General features: G+C 50.5%; 1 protein-coding gene across 1 annotated transcript; it reads left to right on the top strand.

The window, feature by feature from the left end:
* Positions 1–4,968: 4,968 nt before the first annotated feature.
* Positions 4,969–12,303, top strand: LOC135290556 (uncharacterized). Its single transcript, XM_064404475.1, has 7 exons — positions 4,969–5,504; positions 6,134–6,481; positions 7,322–7,488; positions 8,477–8,597; positions 9,688–10,342; positions 10,699–10,816; positions 11,169–12,303. Exons 1-5 carry the CDS (start codon positions 4,994–4,996, stop codon positions 9,756–9,758), a joined length of 1,218 nt encoding a protein of 405 aa, XP_064260545.1. The 5' UTR covers positions 4,969–4,993; the 3' UTR covers positions 9,759–10,342; positions 10,699–10,816; positions 11,169–12,303.
* Positions 12,304–16,266: the final 3,963 nt, after the last annotated feature.

The raw sequence follows: 16,266 nt of genomic DNA, 5'->3' as shown, positions 1-16,266 counted from the left end.
GACATTCAGAGGGACCTCGGCAGGCTGAAGAATTGGCCTGAGGGGAATCTGATGGAGTTCATGGAAGAGAAACGAGAAGTCTTGGAGCTGAGCAGGGATAACCGCAGGCATCAAGAGCTGCAGGAGGCTGACTGCCTGGGAAGCAGCTTCCTTATCTTCCTTGCCTTGCTGGTTGGGGGCGTGCTGCAAAGCAAAGGCAGGAGGACGATGGCAGCCAGAGGCAGAGGGGGTTTGCAGCTGGCCGTGCCGTGCGGAGCCCGGCCAGCGCCGGGAGCCGCCCCGCCCGCGCTGTGCCCGCGGCCCCGGCTCCGCCGCGCTCGTCCCCGCCAAGTCCGGCCCGCGCCGGGGCAGCTGAGAGATTCAGTTTCGAGTTGTATTAGAGTGGAATCCATTCACTGAAGGTTTCTGGTGCAAAGATTGAGGAAAAAAGGAGAAAAGTTTAATTTCTGAAAGCCATTTAGAGTCCTGGAAGCCTTGTCTAGAGATCTATAAAGCTAAAGCCTCAGAAAACCTGAACCTACACCATCCCCAAATGGATTGATAAGGTATGGTGGGCACACCTCTGCTGTTTTCAGAGTCAATGAAACTGACAATGAATGTCTGGGAATTAGGAATGCCAGCCCAGATTTTATCTCCATTACTCTCAGAACACCTTAATGAGGCACTTCAGGAACTGAGCACTAACATTTTCACTCTGCTCTATTTACTTTGCATTTGAATACAGGCTGGTAGGAGAAGAGATCTGACTTTAATTTCTCCCCAAGTTACCTGTTGCACTTTCAGGTTAGGAGTACATGTAAAATGCAGCTAATCACTCCATCTATCCATGAATGCTCCACTGCTGAACTGACACACAGAAACATCCTTTTTCCTCTTTGTACCTTCCCAAGTGGTGTCTTAACTAGCAGGAGATTTGTGTAAATCACACAGAAAATCACCAAAACTTTTGAAATTAACACTCAATTCCATGATAAAAGCTTCTGAGAAAACGCTTGACAGGATCACTGAACAAACTGAAACTCGGAAGAGAAACATGCATTTTAGCACTGATCAAAGGGAAAGAAAAAGAAATGCTGTAAAATTTCCAAGTGGAAGATAAGGAGAAAGCCAGGAAGCACAGGAAGAACAAGGCCCTGTCAGATGAGCTGTGGAAGGTAACTTTGTGCCCCAGCTCTGTCAGAGGACGTTCCCTGTCATTGGTGCAAGCAGCTGGAGACAGAAATACTGCTTGATTTGGGGGCCACAGTCTTGGGAAGTGCAGAGGTGGTTCAATAACGTGACATGAGGGAGTTCCCCCAGAGCAACTGGGATGCCTGAAAGAAGTGAACAGCTCACCACAGCCCGGCCCCTCGGCTGCTTTTCCTTCTGACCCTCCTGGGGAGGCTCTGACATTTCCTCTTCCCTGATGGAAGTGCAGCTGCTGCCAAGGGAAACGTCCCCATACTGACTCAGTGTTCCCTTTGCTTCCCAATGTCCCATCTGCTGTCCCTGTCCAGGAGAGCTGCTCTGCACGGGAGGAAGAGACCGAGGGAGAGCCTGGGAACATGGGGTGCTGCAATCCCTCCTGATCTAGTTCTGTTTGTGGATGGGTACAATTAGACTTGGATAGTTACAAGTGTAGGGATATTTACATACATTGACTGATATTTGTATAGACATCTGTCTATGTGTATTGTTATATTGATGCATGTAAGTTGATCTGTTTACATCTGTAGTTATATTTACATACTTGTACAGTTGTGTAGCTGTGTAGTTTTATTGCTGGGGTTGTATGGATTTTTTTATTGGTCCACTGATATTTGTATATTTATAGATAGGTTTGATATGTGTATATTATATATGTCATATATGTAATGAAATATGTAATACATATCTGCATCTATATATTCTTATGGATATATATGTATTTACTTCTACTTAAATATATATGGAGTTGCATAGTTCTAATATTGTATTTATTTAGTTCTGGATCTGAAATTCTTTAGAGAGGGATATTGATGTTTCTGTATTTGTATATGGGTTGTACAATTGTAGTAATAGGTAAAAAATGTAATTGTTATACTTCAATTCATATTTGTGTACAGTAAGTTGTACAGAGTTGCAATAAAATATTTTTTTTAACTGAAGTTGGTATTTGTATATATTTACAAAGCACGATTGTCGCAAAAAATTACATTTTAAACTGAAATTGATATTTGCATGTTTATACATTGGCAGCACAAGTGTAGCAATTTAAAACAAATTTCATTTTTAAACTTAAGGTTTTTTGCATACTTGTACATTACTAGTGCAGGTGTAACTATTTGCAAGACATGCAGTGTTTCTATTGAAAGAAGTGTAGATTTGTGCTGCCCAAAGCCATGAGCAGATGAAAATGCTGCAGGATTGGGCCATGGCCAGCACATGCCCCACCTGCACTCAGGCTGGGCACGGGCAGCGCAGGTTTGGGATGGCAGCAGAGCCACACGTTGGCTCAGCACTGGCTGCCAAGGCCTGCTGAGAAAACTCCAGGACTCCACTGAGAGAAGAACTCCAAGCAGGAGCCACCTGGAGAGGACAAATCCACCCCCCATCCCACGGGCAGCTCTTTAGGAAGAGCTCCAAGTGTCCCCCTGAAGCTCATCCCAGAGCCCAGAAGCCAACAGGGATCCTGAGCCAGCTCCGCTGCCTTTGGCAGCACTTGGGCAAATGAGCTGCAGCAAGGGGGAGGCAGCAGTGACTGGGACTGCTGCAGGCTGGGGATGAAGGAAGGGCCATGGACACAAGTGCTGAGATGCTCCAAAATCCAGAAGGAGGCTGGAGAACTGGGAAGGAACAAGTTCTGAAGGCACTGAAACGATGGAAACCCCTTGTGTGAAGTTCCCTGAAGGAACTCCCAAGGACACGGATGCTATAATAAGTAGTACCAGAAGACACAAATGCAGTAACACCAGGAGATGGTCTGTATGACCCACAGGCAATGGCTTAGAAAAAGACCAAGTCTATATTTTATATCTTCTGTTTATTATAGTATCTATATTAAAATATATAATATGTAGTATATAGATGATGAATTACATTTATCATAAATTCATATGTGTTGTGTGATACATTTTGATATGTTTTGATAAATATTTTTATTTCATATAGTTTTGATATATTCCTCCAGCCTGGAGAGTGAAGATGTACAGCAGTCCAAAACCTTCTGCCCACACAGCAGTCAGCCCCGGCTGTGTGCATGCACACCCACCCACTGTCCTTGCTCTCCTCAGCACTTCAGGGCTGCTGTTTGCACAGAACTGGGATGAATTTAACTCGACAGAGCCACAAGTGGGCTGTCCAGCTTGTCATGAACACTCATGTGGCAAGGAACAACACAGAGCTCTTAAATCACATTATCACATGTCCTTTCATTCCTGCTGGGCACTGAGGAACTCTCAAAAGCACCAAAGACACAGAAAAGAGGTGAAAAAACTGGTATCATGCTACTGCTGGTATCCTCATGGAGGAAAATCTGTTGGGTTTCTTAAGGTTGTAGTTTTCCAAAAACTAGGAAAAAATCCTACTGCTCAGCACCAGTAGCTCAATTGTGAATGATTTTCTTGACTTGGCAAAGCTAGGATGTCAACAGTGGACTCCGTCCTTGGTTCAAATCACCTGCCCTCACCTGCAGACAAAAGCACCACCACCAGCGGAAGCTACATCACTCAATTTTCTCAAAAAGCTGGGTAACATTTTTGAGAAGAAAGAAAAACATGTCAGACTCTGTGGATTCATGACAGGACTCTGTGAAACAGTTGCAAAGCAAAGGGCAGCAGCTTCTCTCTGGGACACTCCTTGTGCTCCAGGGCAGCCGGACTGTCCCAGCTGCCCAGGACCCGGCGCTGCGTGGGCTCTGCAGAGCTGCACAGCGGGGAGGCAGCTTCGGGCACCTCAGCCCCTGGGCAGGAGTGGCTTCTTGCTCTGGAGGGCTCCCTGGGGGCAAATGCAGACTGCTGGCCTTCTGCTCTTGGCCCTAGCCTGGCCTTGCAGGGCTAATCCTGTTCCCTGTGTCACAAAAGTTCCCAGACTGAAATCTGTGCTCCAACATGACAGCCCCAAAGTCTGTGGCGTGTCAGGAAGCTCAGGAATGAACCTGCAGGGCTTGGAAAAGCTGTGCGTCCCCCAGAGCACAAGCAGTTCTCCAACAAGACTTCAAGGCTGAGGGACAAAGCTTCCCCATTCAGCTCTCCACAGCAGCTCTAGGGAGTCTCTCTCCATTGTGAAATCTCCTTTGTCAGTCTACAGTGACAAGAGCTGGCTGCAGGAGGCATTTGCATTGGAACTCTCCCCAGATGGGGGGAAGAAGAGGTGATTCCTGAGGAAAGAAAAAGGCAACACTGTTTGGGAAAACACCAGCATGAGTTCACTACAACTCCAGGCCAGAAATCCCTTGAATAAAGCAGCATCCATCCATGGGGCAGCACTTTAGCTTTGAAATCAATCTGACAAACCTGCTGCCCCTTCCTGCTGCTGTAGCTGACTCTAAATCACGAGAAATGTGCCAACTCTGCCAAAGACAGGCAGACATGGTGAGATAAAAAGAGCCAGTCTGCTGAAAAGGAGACCAAATGAATGTTTTCTAATGCCCCCTTCTCATCCTTTCCCCAGCCAAGCCAGAGCAATGTCCTTCCTCTCTGTCACCGATGGTGACCCAGGCACGGGATGCACAGTGGGGACAGAGCCCGCAACTGCTCCCAGTGCCTTCGCCACGGGCTTCCATTGCCCTGAAATGCCGTGCCGGGCGCTGCCCTTCCGTGCCGTGCCGTGCCGTGCGGAGCCCGGCCAGCGCCGGGAGCCGCCCCGCCCGCGCTGTGCCCGCGGCCCCGGCTCTGCCGCGCTCGTCCCCGCCAAGTCCGGCCCGCGCCGGGGCCGCGCTGGGCGCGAGCGCAGCGCCCCCCTCCGGCCGCGCGCCGCCGGCGCAGCCGCGGCCGTTGCGCCGCGGGCGTTGCGGCCACAGGCGGCGATCGGAGCCATGGCGGAGCTGCCGCTGCCCGCCGGGCTCAGCGCCAGCGCCTTCCCCGCCAAGCTGTGGCGCCTGGTGAACAGCCCCCGCGTCCGCTCCGTGCGCTGGGACAGCCGCGCCCAGGGGCTGCTCGTCGACCGCTCGCTCTTCGAGCGGGAGCTGCTCAGCCCGGGCGACGCCCACGGGGGCGGCCAGGGGGTGGGGCCGACGCCGGACTCCTTCCAAGCCACGCACTTCGGTAGTTTCGTGCGGCAGCTCAACCTCTACGGCTTCCACAAGGTGCCGAGCCGGGTTGGCTCATCTGAGCCCGGCGATGCCGGGGGCTGGCTCCACTTCAGGAACCCCAACTTTCGCCGCGACCGCCCCGACCTCCTGCTCCATATCAAGCGCCTGACCAGGGCCAACAGGCAGCGGCTGGCAGCGGGGCTGGAGGTGCGCAGCCGCCAGCCCAGCCGCTTCCAGCAGCTCCGCACGGAGCGGCCGCTGGCGTCCTTCCCTGCCGGGCAGCCGCCCAGAGCCGGTGAGAAAGAGTGGGAGCTGTGGGCGCGGAGGCTGGCGTGGGCTGTGGCCGTGGGCCCTGCCCGTGCTGGGGCTGCTCAGCGCAGCTGCCCCGGCTGGCACAGGGGCTGTCCTTGGGCAAGGCAGCTGTGCCGGCAGGGCCCGGGCGCTGTGCCGGCTCTGCCGGGCTGCCGGGGCTGCGGGACGGTCCCGCCGCGGCTGCGCTCACCACAGCCCGGCCCGCTCGGCTGCAGCTGGCCCAGCCGTGCGCCGTGGCTGGCGCTGCTCCTTGCCTGGCCCAGAGCCCTGTCCCGGTCAAGCGCAGCTGGAGGGAGCCTCCTGTCCCTGTAGAGCAGAGGAGAAAGCACCGGGCAGTTGGGTTTCTGGCAGTTGCCTTCTGCCAAGGAGCAGCAGTGGGACAGTTTTCCCAGACAGTTGAACGAATAGGGCAGAGCTAATTAGACAAGGAATTGTTAGTTGAATAGCCCCAGAACATGTGGGGATTTTTTTCTTTCTCACCCTGTTTGGGAGGATGGGAGCTTTTGTCTTTCCTGATAGAAGTACAGTTGCTGCCAAAGGAAACACACCCAAAGACCAATAGTGACCCGGCCTTCTCTTTGCTTCCTTTCTTCTTCCCTCACTGCTACACAGTGCTCTCATACCAGGACCTCACTGCTGCCTCACCTGAGGGTTTACAGCTGCCTCCAGGCCCTTCCAGGCTAAGCGCAGGTGCTCAGGAGTCTGACTTCTTCCTGACATCTCCCAAGAAAGTCTTTGCCTCATCTGGATTTCTTGGGGTTTCATCAGAGGAACCAGGCACCAGCAAATTTCATCTCAAGCGTGAGCTCATCATTCCGCTGGTTCCCATAGACTGCAGATGCCGCCCTGAGCTCACCGTTTCTCTGCGTCCCATAGACCATCACAGCCCTTCCATGGCCTCTCCAGAGGGAAGCAGCTGCACATCTTCAGAGCAGTATTTGCCAGCCTGCAGTTCATCAGGTAGGGAAAGAGTTTCTACCCTTGCTTTCCAAGCAGGTCCTGGTTAGTGACCCTTTAAAGAGTTTTCCTGCAGTGCTCTATCATGGGTAGATCTCAAGCGAGAATCGGGTAGAAAGTGTCAAGTCGCCTAGGAAGAGGGATCTTGAAAACAGAAGGATTTTCTGCCAGCTTTTCCTGTCCTTGCTGCAGATTTGGAGGGTGTTCTGGGCATTTTCCAGACAGCCCTTCTGTAGGGGTACAAGGGCAAGGCAAAAGATATTGCCTAACAAGTCATCAGTGTTAGGTGCACTCCCCTCTTTCTTTGAATGAAGCCAGACTAGGATGATGAGAGGATATTGCAGAGCTTTAAGACTGTCTGCCCTGAAAATCAAGCCAAACCACTGAAATGAGCTCTGCCTGCCCCAGAAGAGTTGGAGCTGCAGAATACAGCCTCACCCACAAGGCTGGTTTTAGAAAAAACTCACAGTTTAATTTCAGCATGTGTGTCTGAAGATCTGGGCTCTTCCTGGGTGAATCCACTTTCTGTGGTCTTTTGTGATGAGAAACCAAATGTAGCCAAATCCCAAAGCTGCTGGGAAGATGCAAAAGGCTGTGATTATAAAATGTGTGTGTGTGTCTATATCCCTTTTACAATCCATGCTTTAATCTGTGTACATGTGAATTAGGATAAATATTTTTTAAGAGGAGAACTCACTCCCCCACTCCCCTGGCAAGTCTGAATACATTTCTGGAACTGAGATTGCTCTGTGCTTCTTGTGATGTTTGATCCAAGGCAGCACTAGAGCTCTGTGTCCCAAAGCCACATTGTGGAGCCTGACCAATGTGTTTGGATTCTTGCAGCCACCCCAGGCACTTCAGGCCCCAGCGCTCCAGCTGGCAGTGCTGGTTTTGCACCATGGACAGCCCCCAGCTGGCTGTGGAATACTCCTGGGCAAGAGGAATTGCCACCACCAGATCTGGACATGGTGCTTGAGACGCTGGAGGAGATGTTTTCTCCCTCTGCTCAGGTAACTGCATTGGACAGGGAAGAAAAGGGCTGGGAGCTGAGAGCTTGTGAATGTTGTTGCATGGCTGAGAAGCAAAGGCTTCTTGAGTTCAGCTCAGTGAATGGACAGGAAAAGATTTGCTTGGTGAAACAAGACTTCCTAAAGAAGAGGGAATGAAAAAGTCTCCCCCTGAATAAGGATGAAGAGGTGTGAGCCTGTGTTGGCCAGGTTTGGGTGCCTGTTTTCCTGGGAAGAATCCCTCGTGCAGGGGTGTTTGTGGTGAGGAAGTGGAAGCTTTGTAGGTTCTAAGAGGCTTTGTTTGGTGGGAAAGAAGAGAAGAGTGTTTGGAGAATTGCCAAGTGTCCCGTGCAGGGAGGGACATGCCAGAGGTGCCTGTTCCAGCAGCAGATGTGGGCTGTGCCTCTTTTGGGTGGGAAGGCCAAGGCAAAGCAGGGCTGGGCTGCAGCTGCTGCTGCTGTGTGAGCCCTGCCGGGCGTGTGGGCGCTCCCAGAGCCGTGTGTGGGGCTGGGCTGGAGCTGCAGCTTTCTTGTCCTCTGGGTAACCTGGTGCCTGCAGCCCAGTCTCCATCTGGGAAATCCTCAGCTGGGCAAACTGGCCAGTCTTGCTGTCCATGTTGCAGAGCTCAGTCACCTTGCTCTTGGGCAGCTCTGTGGGAAGAGATGTGTGTTCCCACGCAGTCCCTGCCAAGCTGCAGCCTGGATGAGACTGCTTTGCTCAGGGTTGTGGAGGAGGAGCAAATCTCTGTGCCAGGACTCCTTCCTTAGCAGCCATTCCATGTGTTCAGTGTCACCCCCACGTTCAACACTGTCAGCTTTGACAGCTTTTGGACTGTGTTTGAGAAGTGAAATTGTTTTGACTCTTGAAGGGCTTTGGGGCCCAGAGTTCTTGTTAGGAACAAGGGATTAAGAGTGTGAGCCATGGAGTTGTTGGACCAGGTGTTTGGTGTAACTGGTGAGAAGGGTTTCTTCCTTTCTGTTTCTCTTTCAAGGGGAATATTAATGTTGCCCCTGAGTCTTCGGGAGGGCAGCCTGTGGACAGAGCTGAAGCAGAAGGAGCTTTGCCTGGCACCAGGAGGTGCGGGAACAATTCCCAGGAGCCCGAAGAGCTTGGTAAGGACAGAGTCCCCCTTGGTTTAGAGAGGTGTGAGATGGCTGCTCCGAGCCTGCCTCTGGCAGCAAGGGAGATGAGCAGAGTTGAGCTCCTGTCTGCAGGGCTGGTGCTTCCTGGTGCCTTTAGTTCAAATCCTGCACTGGCACAATCTCCCCGAGCCCTGCCGTCCACGCTTCTCCAGAGGCTCTGACACTGAGTCCTCTGCTGTGGCAAGGGAGGAGGGAATAAAGCTGACCTTGTGGAGTTGTGTCACCAACTCGGGTGTCCCAGTTTTGTGCTGAAGTCTGTGGATAAATTTGCTGTAGGGTGTCAGTGCTCTGGAGGCAACACTGAGTGACTCTTGAAGGGAGAGAAAAAAAACACAAGAAAAGGTCAGTGTAGAAGTCTGAGCTGTTTGTCTCCAAGCATTAAATCAATGTTGTACCAGTCTGCTGGTAGGTGTAGTGAGATACATTAAAAATACAAGCAGCAGAAGCTCTGAGGCCAAGCAAATCATCAGTCACAAATCCAGTAGCTCAAGGAAAACCTGAAATTACCCCAAATTAGTGAGAACTAAAGGAGAGATAGAGCACTTTGGATCTGCATGCTTGAGCAAAGCTGGTGCAGCCTGCAGGCCTGCTAGGAAGTTCTTTCCCTCCCAGCTGTTCATCCCAGAGCTGGTGGTTGTTTTGGAGGAGCTGTTGCTCACTGCAGAGGGCAGGTTGCAGACGGCAGGGAACGGTGCTGATTCATAGCTCAGCTTCCAGCAGCCCTGAGCTTCAGCCATTTCAGTGGGGACTGAGGTCTCTCTGTCAGCACAGAGAAAGAACAAGGCTGGGCTTCTTTGTGGCAGCTGGGGCTGCCTGTGTTTCCAGCTCTCATGGGTGCCCTTTGCACTGCAAGGGTTTTGACTTAATTGGGATTCTTCAAAACTTCAGAAATTTTGAATGCTTGGATGGATTCTGACTCTTTAAAGAGCAGGCTTCAAATTGCCAAGTGAGACTCTGCCTTTCAGGCCATCTTTTACAGTCTTTGACACAAGGACAGTGACTTCCAAGAGGAAAGATGCACAGAGGCCAATATTGACCCAGTGTTCCCTTTGCTTCTCAGATTTCCACCTAATCTACCTTGCCAGGAGGGCTGCCCTGCGTGAGAAAAAGGATCGGAGGGAGAGCCTGTGACCATCGGGCAGGTGGAATCCCTCCATTTATACATAGATTTATAGATTTCCATAGTTCTATTTATATATCCATGTAGTTACATTTATTGATTTATATAATCCTATTTATATATCCACATAGTTATATTTGTAGGTGTGTAGAGGACATATATATATATATATATATATATATATATACAGTTAAATCTATATATAGTTTTTGATGTGATAGAATTATATTTATGTGCATGTAGTTACATTTATAGATTTTAAAATTGACATTTATATACATATAGAGTAATAATATATTTTTAATATTTTTATATTTATAAATCTGCATCTATATGTAGTTAGAGTTATATGGATTTTTAGATGGATAGATTGATGTTAGTGTAGGTCTAGGCAGTATTTTTACCTCTTTCCCCCTCGGCTGCCTTTTTCACCTCTGGCTTTTCCCCCTGTGCCCCCTGTGTCCCCTCTCCCTGGGCTGGGTCCGAGCTGGCGGCCGGGCCGGGCGCAGCAGCAGTTCCAGCCCCGGATGTCCCTGGAGCGCTGGGAGCTGCCGGTGGCCCCAGGCACTGTCCCCTGAGGAGCTGCTGAAGGACGGTGAGACTGAGGGGGCTGAGGGGGCTGAGGGGGCGGTGGCGCTGAAGGGACGGTGACCCTGAGCTGCTGCTGGGGCTGAGGGCTGTGGGGCAGCCCAGGGCCATGGTGGCACTGAGGTGACAGGCAAGTGGCACAGGCTGAGGGGGTGGCGGGTCTAAGGGGACGGGATGGGTCAGAAGGGACTGAGGGAGGTGAGAGGACTGTGAGGGGCTGGAGAAGCTGAAGGGGGCTGGGGGTTTGCCGAGAGCATGGCGGGGCTGAGGGGATGGAGGGGCCAGCAGGGAGCACAGAGGGCTCCGGGACTGCAGCTCTGCCAGGCCTTGGAACCAATTCCAGAACCTCCACTTTTGCCACAGCTGCAATGAAGACCACGAGGACCGCCGGAGACTGCCGGGAGCCCGCAGGGAGAAGCCGAGGGCCAGCAGCAGGAGCAGGGAGCGAGGCCCCGCTGCTGCCAGCCTGGAGAGAGCCCGGGTGAGGCCCCAGGGCCGGGGAGGCAGGGTGGGGCTGAGGCTGGCGTGGGCTGTGGCCGTGGGCCCTGCCTGTGCTGGGGCTGCTCAGCGCAGCTGCCCCGGCTGGCACAGGGGCTGTCCTTGGGCAAGGCAGCTGTGCCGGCAGGGCCCGGGATCTGTGCCGGCTCTGCCGGGCTGCCGGGGCTGCGGGACGGTCCCGCCGCGGCTGCGCTCACCACAGCCCGGCCCGCTCGGCTGCTTTCTCTTTCTGACCCTCCTGGGGAGGCTCTGACATTTCCTCTTCCCTGATGGAAGTGCAGCTGCTGCCAAGGGAAACGTGCCCCTACTGACTGAGTGTTCCCTTTGCTTCCCAGATGTCCCATCTGCTGTCCCTGTGCAGGAGAGCTACTCTGCCCGGGAGGAAGAGGCCGCAGGAGAGGCTTTGAAGATGGGGCAGCTGGGGTCCCTTTTCTTTCTGTTATATATCTGTTCGTATATATAGTCTATATTATGTAATATTTAATTTCTGTTTACATATGTAGATTGTTATATAGGTATTTATATATATAACAATATATATTTTTTATATATATAAATATTTCTGTGTGTGTGTGTTTAGTACTATTTAAACATGTATGGAGTCATATAGTTGTACAGTTGTATCGATAAGGTTCTTGGTACAAGGTTCCTTGGGGAGGGAATGCAGCGGCGACAGCTAGCCTGTAAGACTCTGACTCCCCGGCACGCTCCGGCCGCGCCGCCGGCAGCACTGAGGGGGGAAGGGCACTCTCCCCCTGGGAGACTTCCTAGGGAGAGTGCTTAAGGCTGAATGCCTTCAGAAGGGCGAGAACCCCCAGAGCCGTTGGAAGAGGAGCTGGGCTGCGACCCACAGGAGAAAGACCGGACCGCACCGACAGGGAAAACGGGAGGGTTTATTGAAAGTGCGTCGGGCGCAGACAAAAATGCTTGCCCGGCAGGGCCTTATAAACAGAATACAATGACCAATCTAAATTTTTGAGAGGAGGGAATAACGCGTAACAAACATCTCAGATCTCCAGTGGGAATAAACTGAGGGTTGAACCCTGACCTCTGGTCCAATCACTCAGTGTCCAAGACAGAAGGTTCTGGATGGAAGGGTATGGACACTGAATAACAGACAGGCAGCCAGGGAGGGATTAGGAGAGATAACTCGTAACTGACGGGACAATCAAGGAGAGGGAGAGAGAGAGAGCCCGGGCAAAACCATAAACAGGAATGGGGGGTACAGGAATAAACCAACTTAAAACTAATGCACCCCTACAAGGGAATGCATATTTTTGTATTTCTATATGGGCTGTACACTTGTAGTAATATGTAATAAATTAGGTTGTTAAAGTCCTAATTGATCTTTGTATCTAGTGAGTTGTAGAGGCTGGCAATAAATTAGGTTTTGTTAACTGAAGTTGGTATTTTTATATTTTTACATAGACTGGTTGTAGTAATCTAATAAATTCTTGTTCTTAATCCAAATTGAGATTTGTGTAGTTCTGTATTGTCAGCACGGGTGCAGCAATTTGAAATAAATTATGTTTTTCAATGGAAATTGATTCTCGTGAGTTGTAGCCGCAGCTCTCTTCACAGAGAGCAGCAGCTACATCGTGTGTTTGTCCATCAGCAGTGTGGCAATCTGCAAGAAATGCCATTTGTCAGCTGCGATGGGGGTTTTGTGATTTGTGCTACTCCAAGCCATGAGCAGATGGAAATGCTGCAGGATTTGGGCCATGGAAATCTCCGGCCATGGCCAGCACATGCCCCACCTGCACTCAGGCTGGGCACGGGAAGCGCAGATTTGGGATGGCAGCAGAGCCACACGTTGGCTCAGCACTGGCTGCCAAGGCCTGCTGAGAAAACTCCGGGACTCCACTGGGAGCAGAGCTCCTGCTCTGTGGATATGCAGATAATTCAGTCCATGTTTGGTTCTTTACAGACAGACACACACAGAGAGCTGTAGGCAGCGCTCAGTAACCCGTGACATACTCGATTGTGGGAACTGAAATGGATATTTCTCTGTTTAGAGATAGGGGCAGCAGAGTGGTGCCATTCTGCAGCCATCTTGTATCAGGCAGTGGTCGCTCTGTCTAAGCAGTGCAGTTGCAGCAGTCTGTAATGAATTTCCCTTTTCAACTGACATTGGCTTTGGGGCACTTCTCATTTCCGTGATGAGCGACCACATCAATGTTTGTCCCTATTTCTTCACTGATCCTGAAGCTTTGACGAGTGTGTGACAGGCCGTGGCACCCAATTCCTCACAGGTGTGTCCAGCTGTGGGTAAGAGACCTGTCTTGTCTGTGAAACATCCGTCTGAGGGTATTTGTCTGAGAGTTGTGGTCCATCTCCAGAACCCCCTCAGGCAGCACCCTGGCTAGAGAGGGGAAAAATGTAAGGGGATTTATGGCATTTCTTCTCTTTTATCATGTATTTGCATGAAGCTGTAGCCTAAACTTAGTAAAGCAAAGGATAGACTTTGTTTGGTCATGCCGTGTGGAGCAAATGGTGCAGGAACAGCCACAAGCCAAACTGCAGGAGCAGCTTCTTCTTGGTCCTAACAGGACATTGTGTACAAGAAAGCACCACAACCTTACTGATTCACCTCTTAGGTAAAACCACAATGGTTCACCGTGTCAAACTAGCTGGAGATGGAAATAACAAACATCCCTGGGCTGGGGCAGAAGCCTGGAAGTCACACGCTTGGAAAAAGAGAGCTGGCAAAGCCAGCCCAAGGCGCAGGCACGCATTTGGCTCCAGGCAAGAGGGAGCTTGTACTGCCAGCACGGCTCGGAGGGACTCCAGGCAGAGGAGCCGGCTGGCGGCAGGGAGCAGCTCCCGCTGTCACTGCCAGGGAAGGACTCGCAGGATGCAGGAAGAGCGGGCACATCGCGGATGGACAGCGGAGCCCCTCTTGAGCCCCGAGGTGACCCCTCCTGCTGCTGCAGTCACAGCACAGCCACCTGCCCTGCAGGCTCTCTTTGCCTTCTTCAGCTCCACCCACTGCAGGAAGCAACCTGATCGTAAATTAAAAAAATTATAAGACCTCAGAACTAATTGGCCCACTGCTAATACTGGATGTTTAATTTCTTGGACTCTCTCTGCATTAAGTACCATCTATGTTTAAAAGGGAGCGCTCAGCATTTAGAGCTACGCATTCTCTCCTTTCGCAGATTTATATACATATATAGATAGATACGCACACATATATGCTTGTAATTTTATATGTTTGTAACATTCGTCTGTGTGAAGAAAGGGTAAACTCAAGGAATTGTAGTTGTTTTACAACAGCACGGTTCCATAGAAATTGATTTCAAATTATTTTCCAAGGTACCTATAATATGGAGACACTTTGCTAAAACTAGTAAGGATGAGAGTTGCAGGGCTGGTATAAAATCTAACCAAATTCAATTTTATTTTCTGTGCAATATTTCCATTAAATCTGACTAATGCCCATGAATAAAAAATGAGATTTCTCTTTTGTTTTTCTTTTTCTAGGAAACGAGGCGTGTGTACACTTTTAATTTTTAGTTTAAAATCAGTAATCCACTGGATTGATACTTGGAACTTCTTTATCATTTGATACCTTGGAACTTCTTTATCATTTACAAATACGTATTGGCTCTCAGGAACAGAAAGGTTAAAGGAAGGGAAGAGAGCAAATCTTTAAAGCAATCACCTGAGAGTTATTTTACATCATAAGCCAATTACCCTATTGTCTTGAGGTGACCTTATGATGCTTGTGTCCCGAGTTGTCTCTTCTGTTTATGCTGGATGTTATATTCTGTGCATTCAAGACTGGCTTGGACAGTGACGGCGAGGAAGAAGGAGCACAGAGTTTCGTTATCAGCTGCACTCTCCCCCACAGTCTGCTGGAACACAGAACTCCACTGCTGATGTCTGGGCATGGACAGGGCAGAACACCGTGCTCCTTTTGCTTTTTAGTTAGTTAGTTTAGCTAGCTGAGGCAGTCCGAGTTTTCCCTGGACTGTTTTTCTTTCCCTTTTCTTGGAACCATTTGAACCTGCTCCAGATCGGGACCCAGGGAACCACCGAGAGCTCACACTTTGCAGCCTGCCATGGCCCACTCTGCACCCTTTCCCAGTGCCGGAGGGACTGAAAACAGAGCGACCACCCACCAGAGAGACTTTCTGAATTTGTCATCTCTTCAGAGCAGCAAATGAGTTTTATCATCTGGTATTGTTAATTTTGTCTGCTGGGGACTGCTTTTGCCGGTTAAATAAACAGGTTCTTTTCACTTCTCTCCTAGGAAATCCTTCCTGAACTGGTTGTGGGTTTGCTTTCTGGAGGGGCCCCTTTTAGAAGTTGTCTCCCAAATGTGCCCTGAACCAAGAGAAATGATTGGCACCCAATGGGTGGCTTGAGAGAGTAGAAAAAACCCTGTTCTGATTGCATTTTGGTTGCAATTACTCTCTACTGGGATAAAGCAGTTAGTTTGAATGCATAATGTCTCCTGGGGTGGAAGCTTGCATGTCTTGCTGGTCCCTAGGTTTTTTTGAGGTCTTAATACCTCTATGGTCCCTAAGTTTATTCCCTTATCCAGAAATAGCTCCACTATTGTCCCTAATACGTAGGGGTTTTTTGCAGTAGAGGGGCACTGACTAGAATAGCTGTTGGGCTGGGCTTGGGGTAATGACTTGTAGGAAGTTTATAAAGGTGCTAAAGTCTGTTCCAGGTATGTATGATTCACAGTTATGGTTATGCACCCAGTTTGTTAGAGGACGAGCAGGGGATGAGGCTTTTCAGCCTTTGCTTTCCTTCTTCTCCTCTGAATCTGTTACATCCCTGTTAGAGAATGTTCACTTTCCCCTGCATGTTGGAGAGACCATCTTTCTGGTATTTAATCTGGTAAGCTTCCTCTGTACAGTCTACAGCTTTAGAATGAGGGCTGAGCTTTCTAGAGGGGCTGATGAGACCCCTGACCCAGGAGTAGACCCAGGCATGGAAAGTTCTGAGTGGTGTGGGAAATGGGAGGATATGGGCCAAATCCTGAAGGAATTCTCCGACCCTGTAGTCTGGGACTTTCCCCATGAACAAATTCAGAACCTGGCTGAGGTGGGGTGCAGCGGCGGTGCCTGGCTTCCTCTAAAATCGTTGGTTGTCCGCGCTAGCTCGGCCAGCACCGCCGGCAGCAGGGGGGCACTCTCCCGCAGAAGCTTCCTCAGCAGGAGAGCGCCTAAGGCTTTCGCCTTAGGACAGAGGACCACAGGAACAGGTGGTGAGAAGCAGCTGCAACCCGTTGGAGGTAAAAAAGGCGAGAGGCCAGAGACGTAGTAACAGGGGTCGGGTTTATTGGAGGACGTCTGCTGGACTCCGAATAACCCGGAGTTGACAGCATGTTAAATATGAGAACAATCAACCAATAGTAAATAAGAACATGGGAGGACCAACATAACTGACAACTTCGGGGATCCAAACAGGGGGCAA

Source organism: Passer domesticus, chromosome Z (assembly GCF_036417665.1).
Source record: "Passer domesticus isolate bPasDom1 chromosome Z, bPasDom1.hap1, whole genome shotgun sequence".
Classification (NCBI taxonomy): domain Eukaryota; kingdom Metazoa; phylum Chordata; class Aves; order Passeriformes; family Passeridae; genus Passer; species Passer domesticus.
This window is presented reverse-complemented; position numbering and strand designations above follow the sequence as displayed.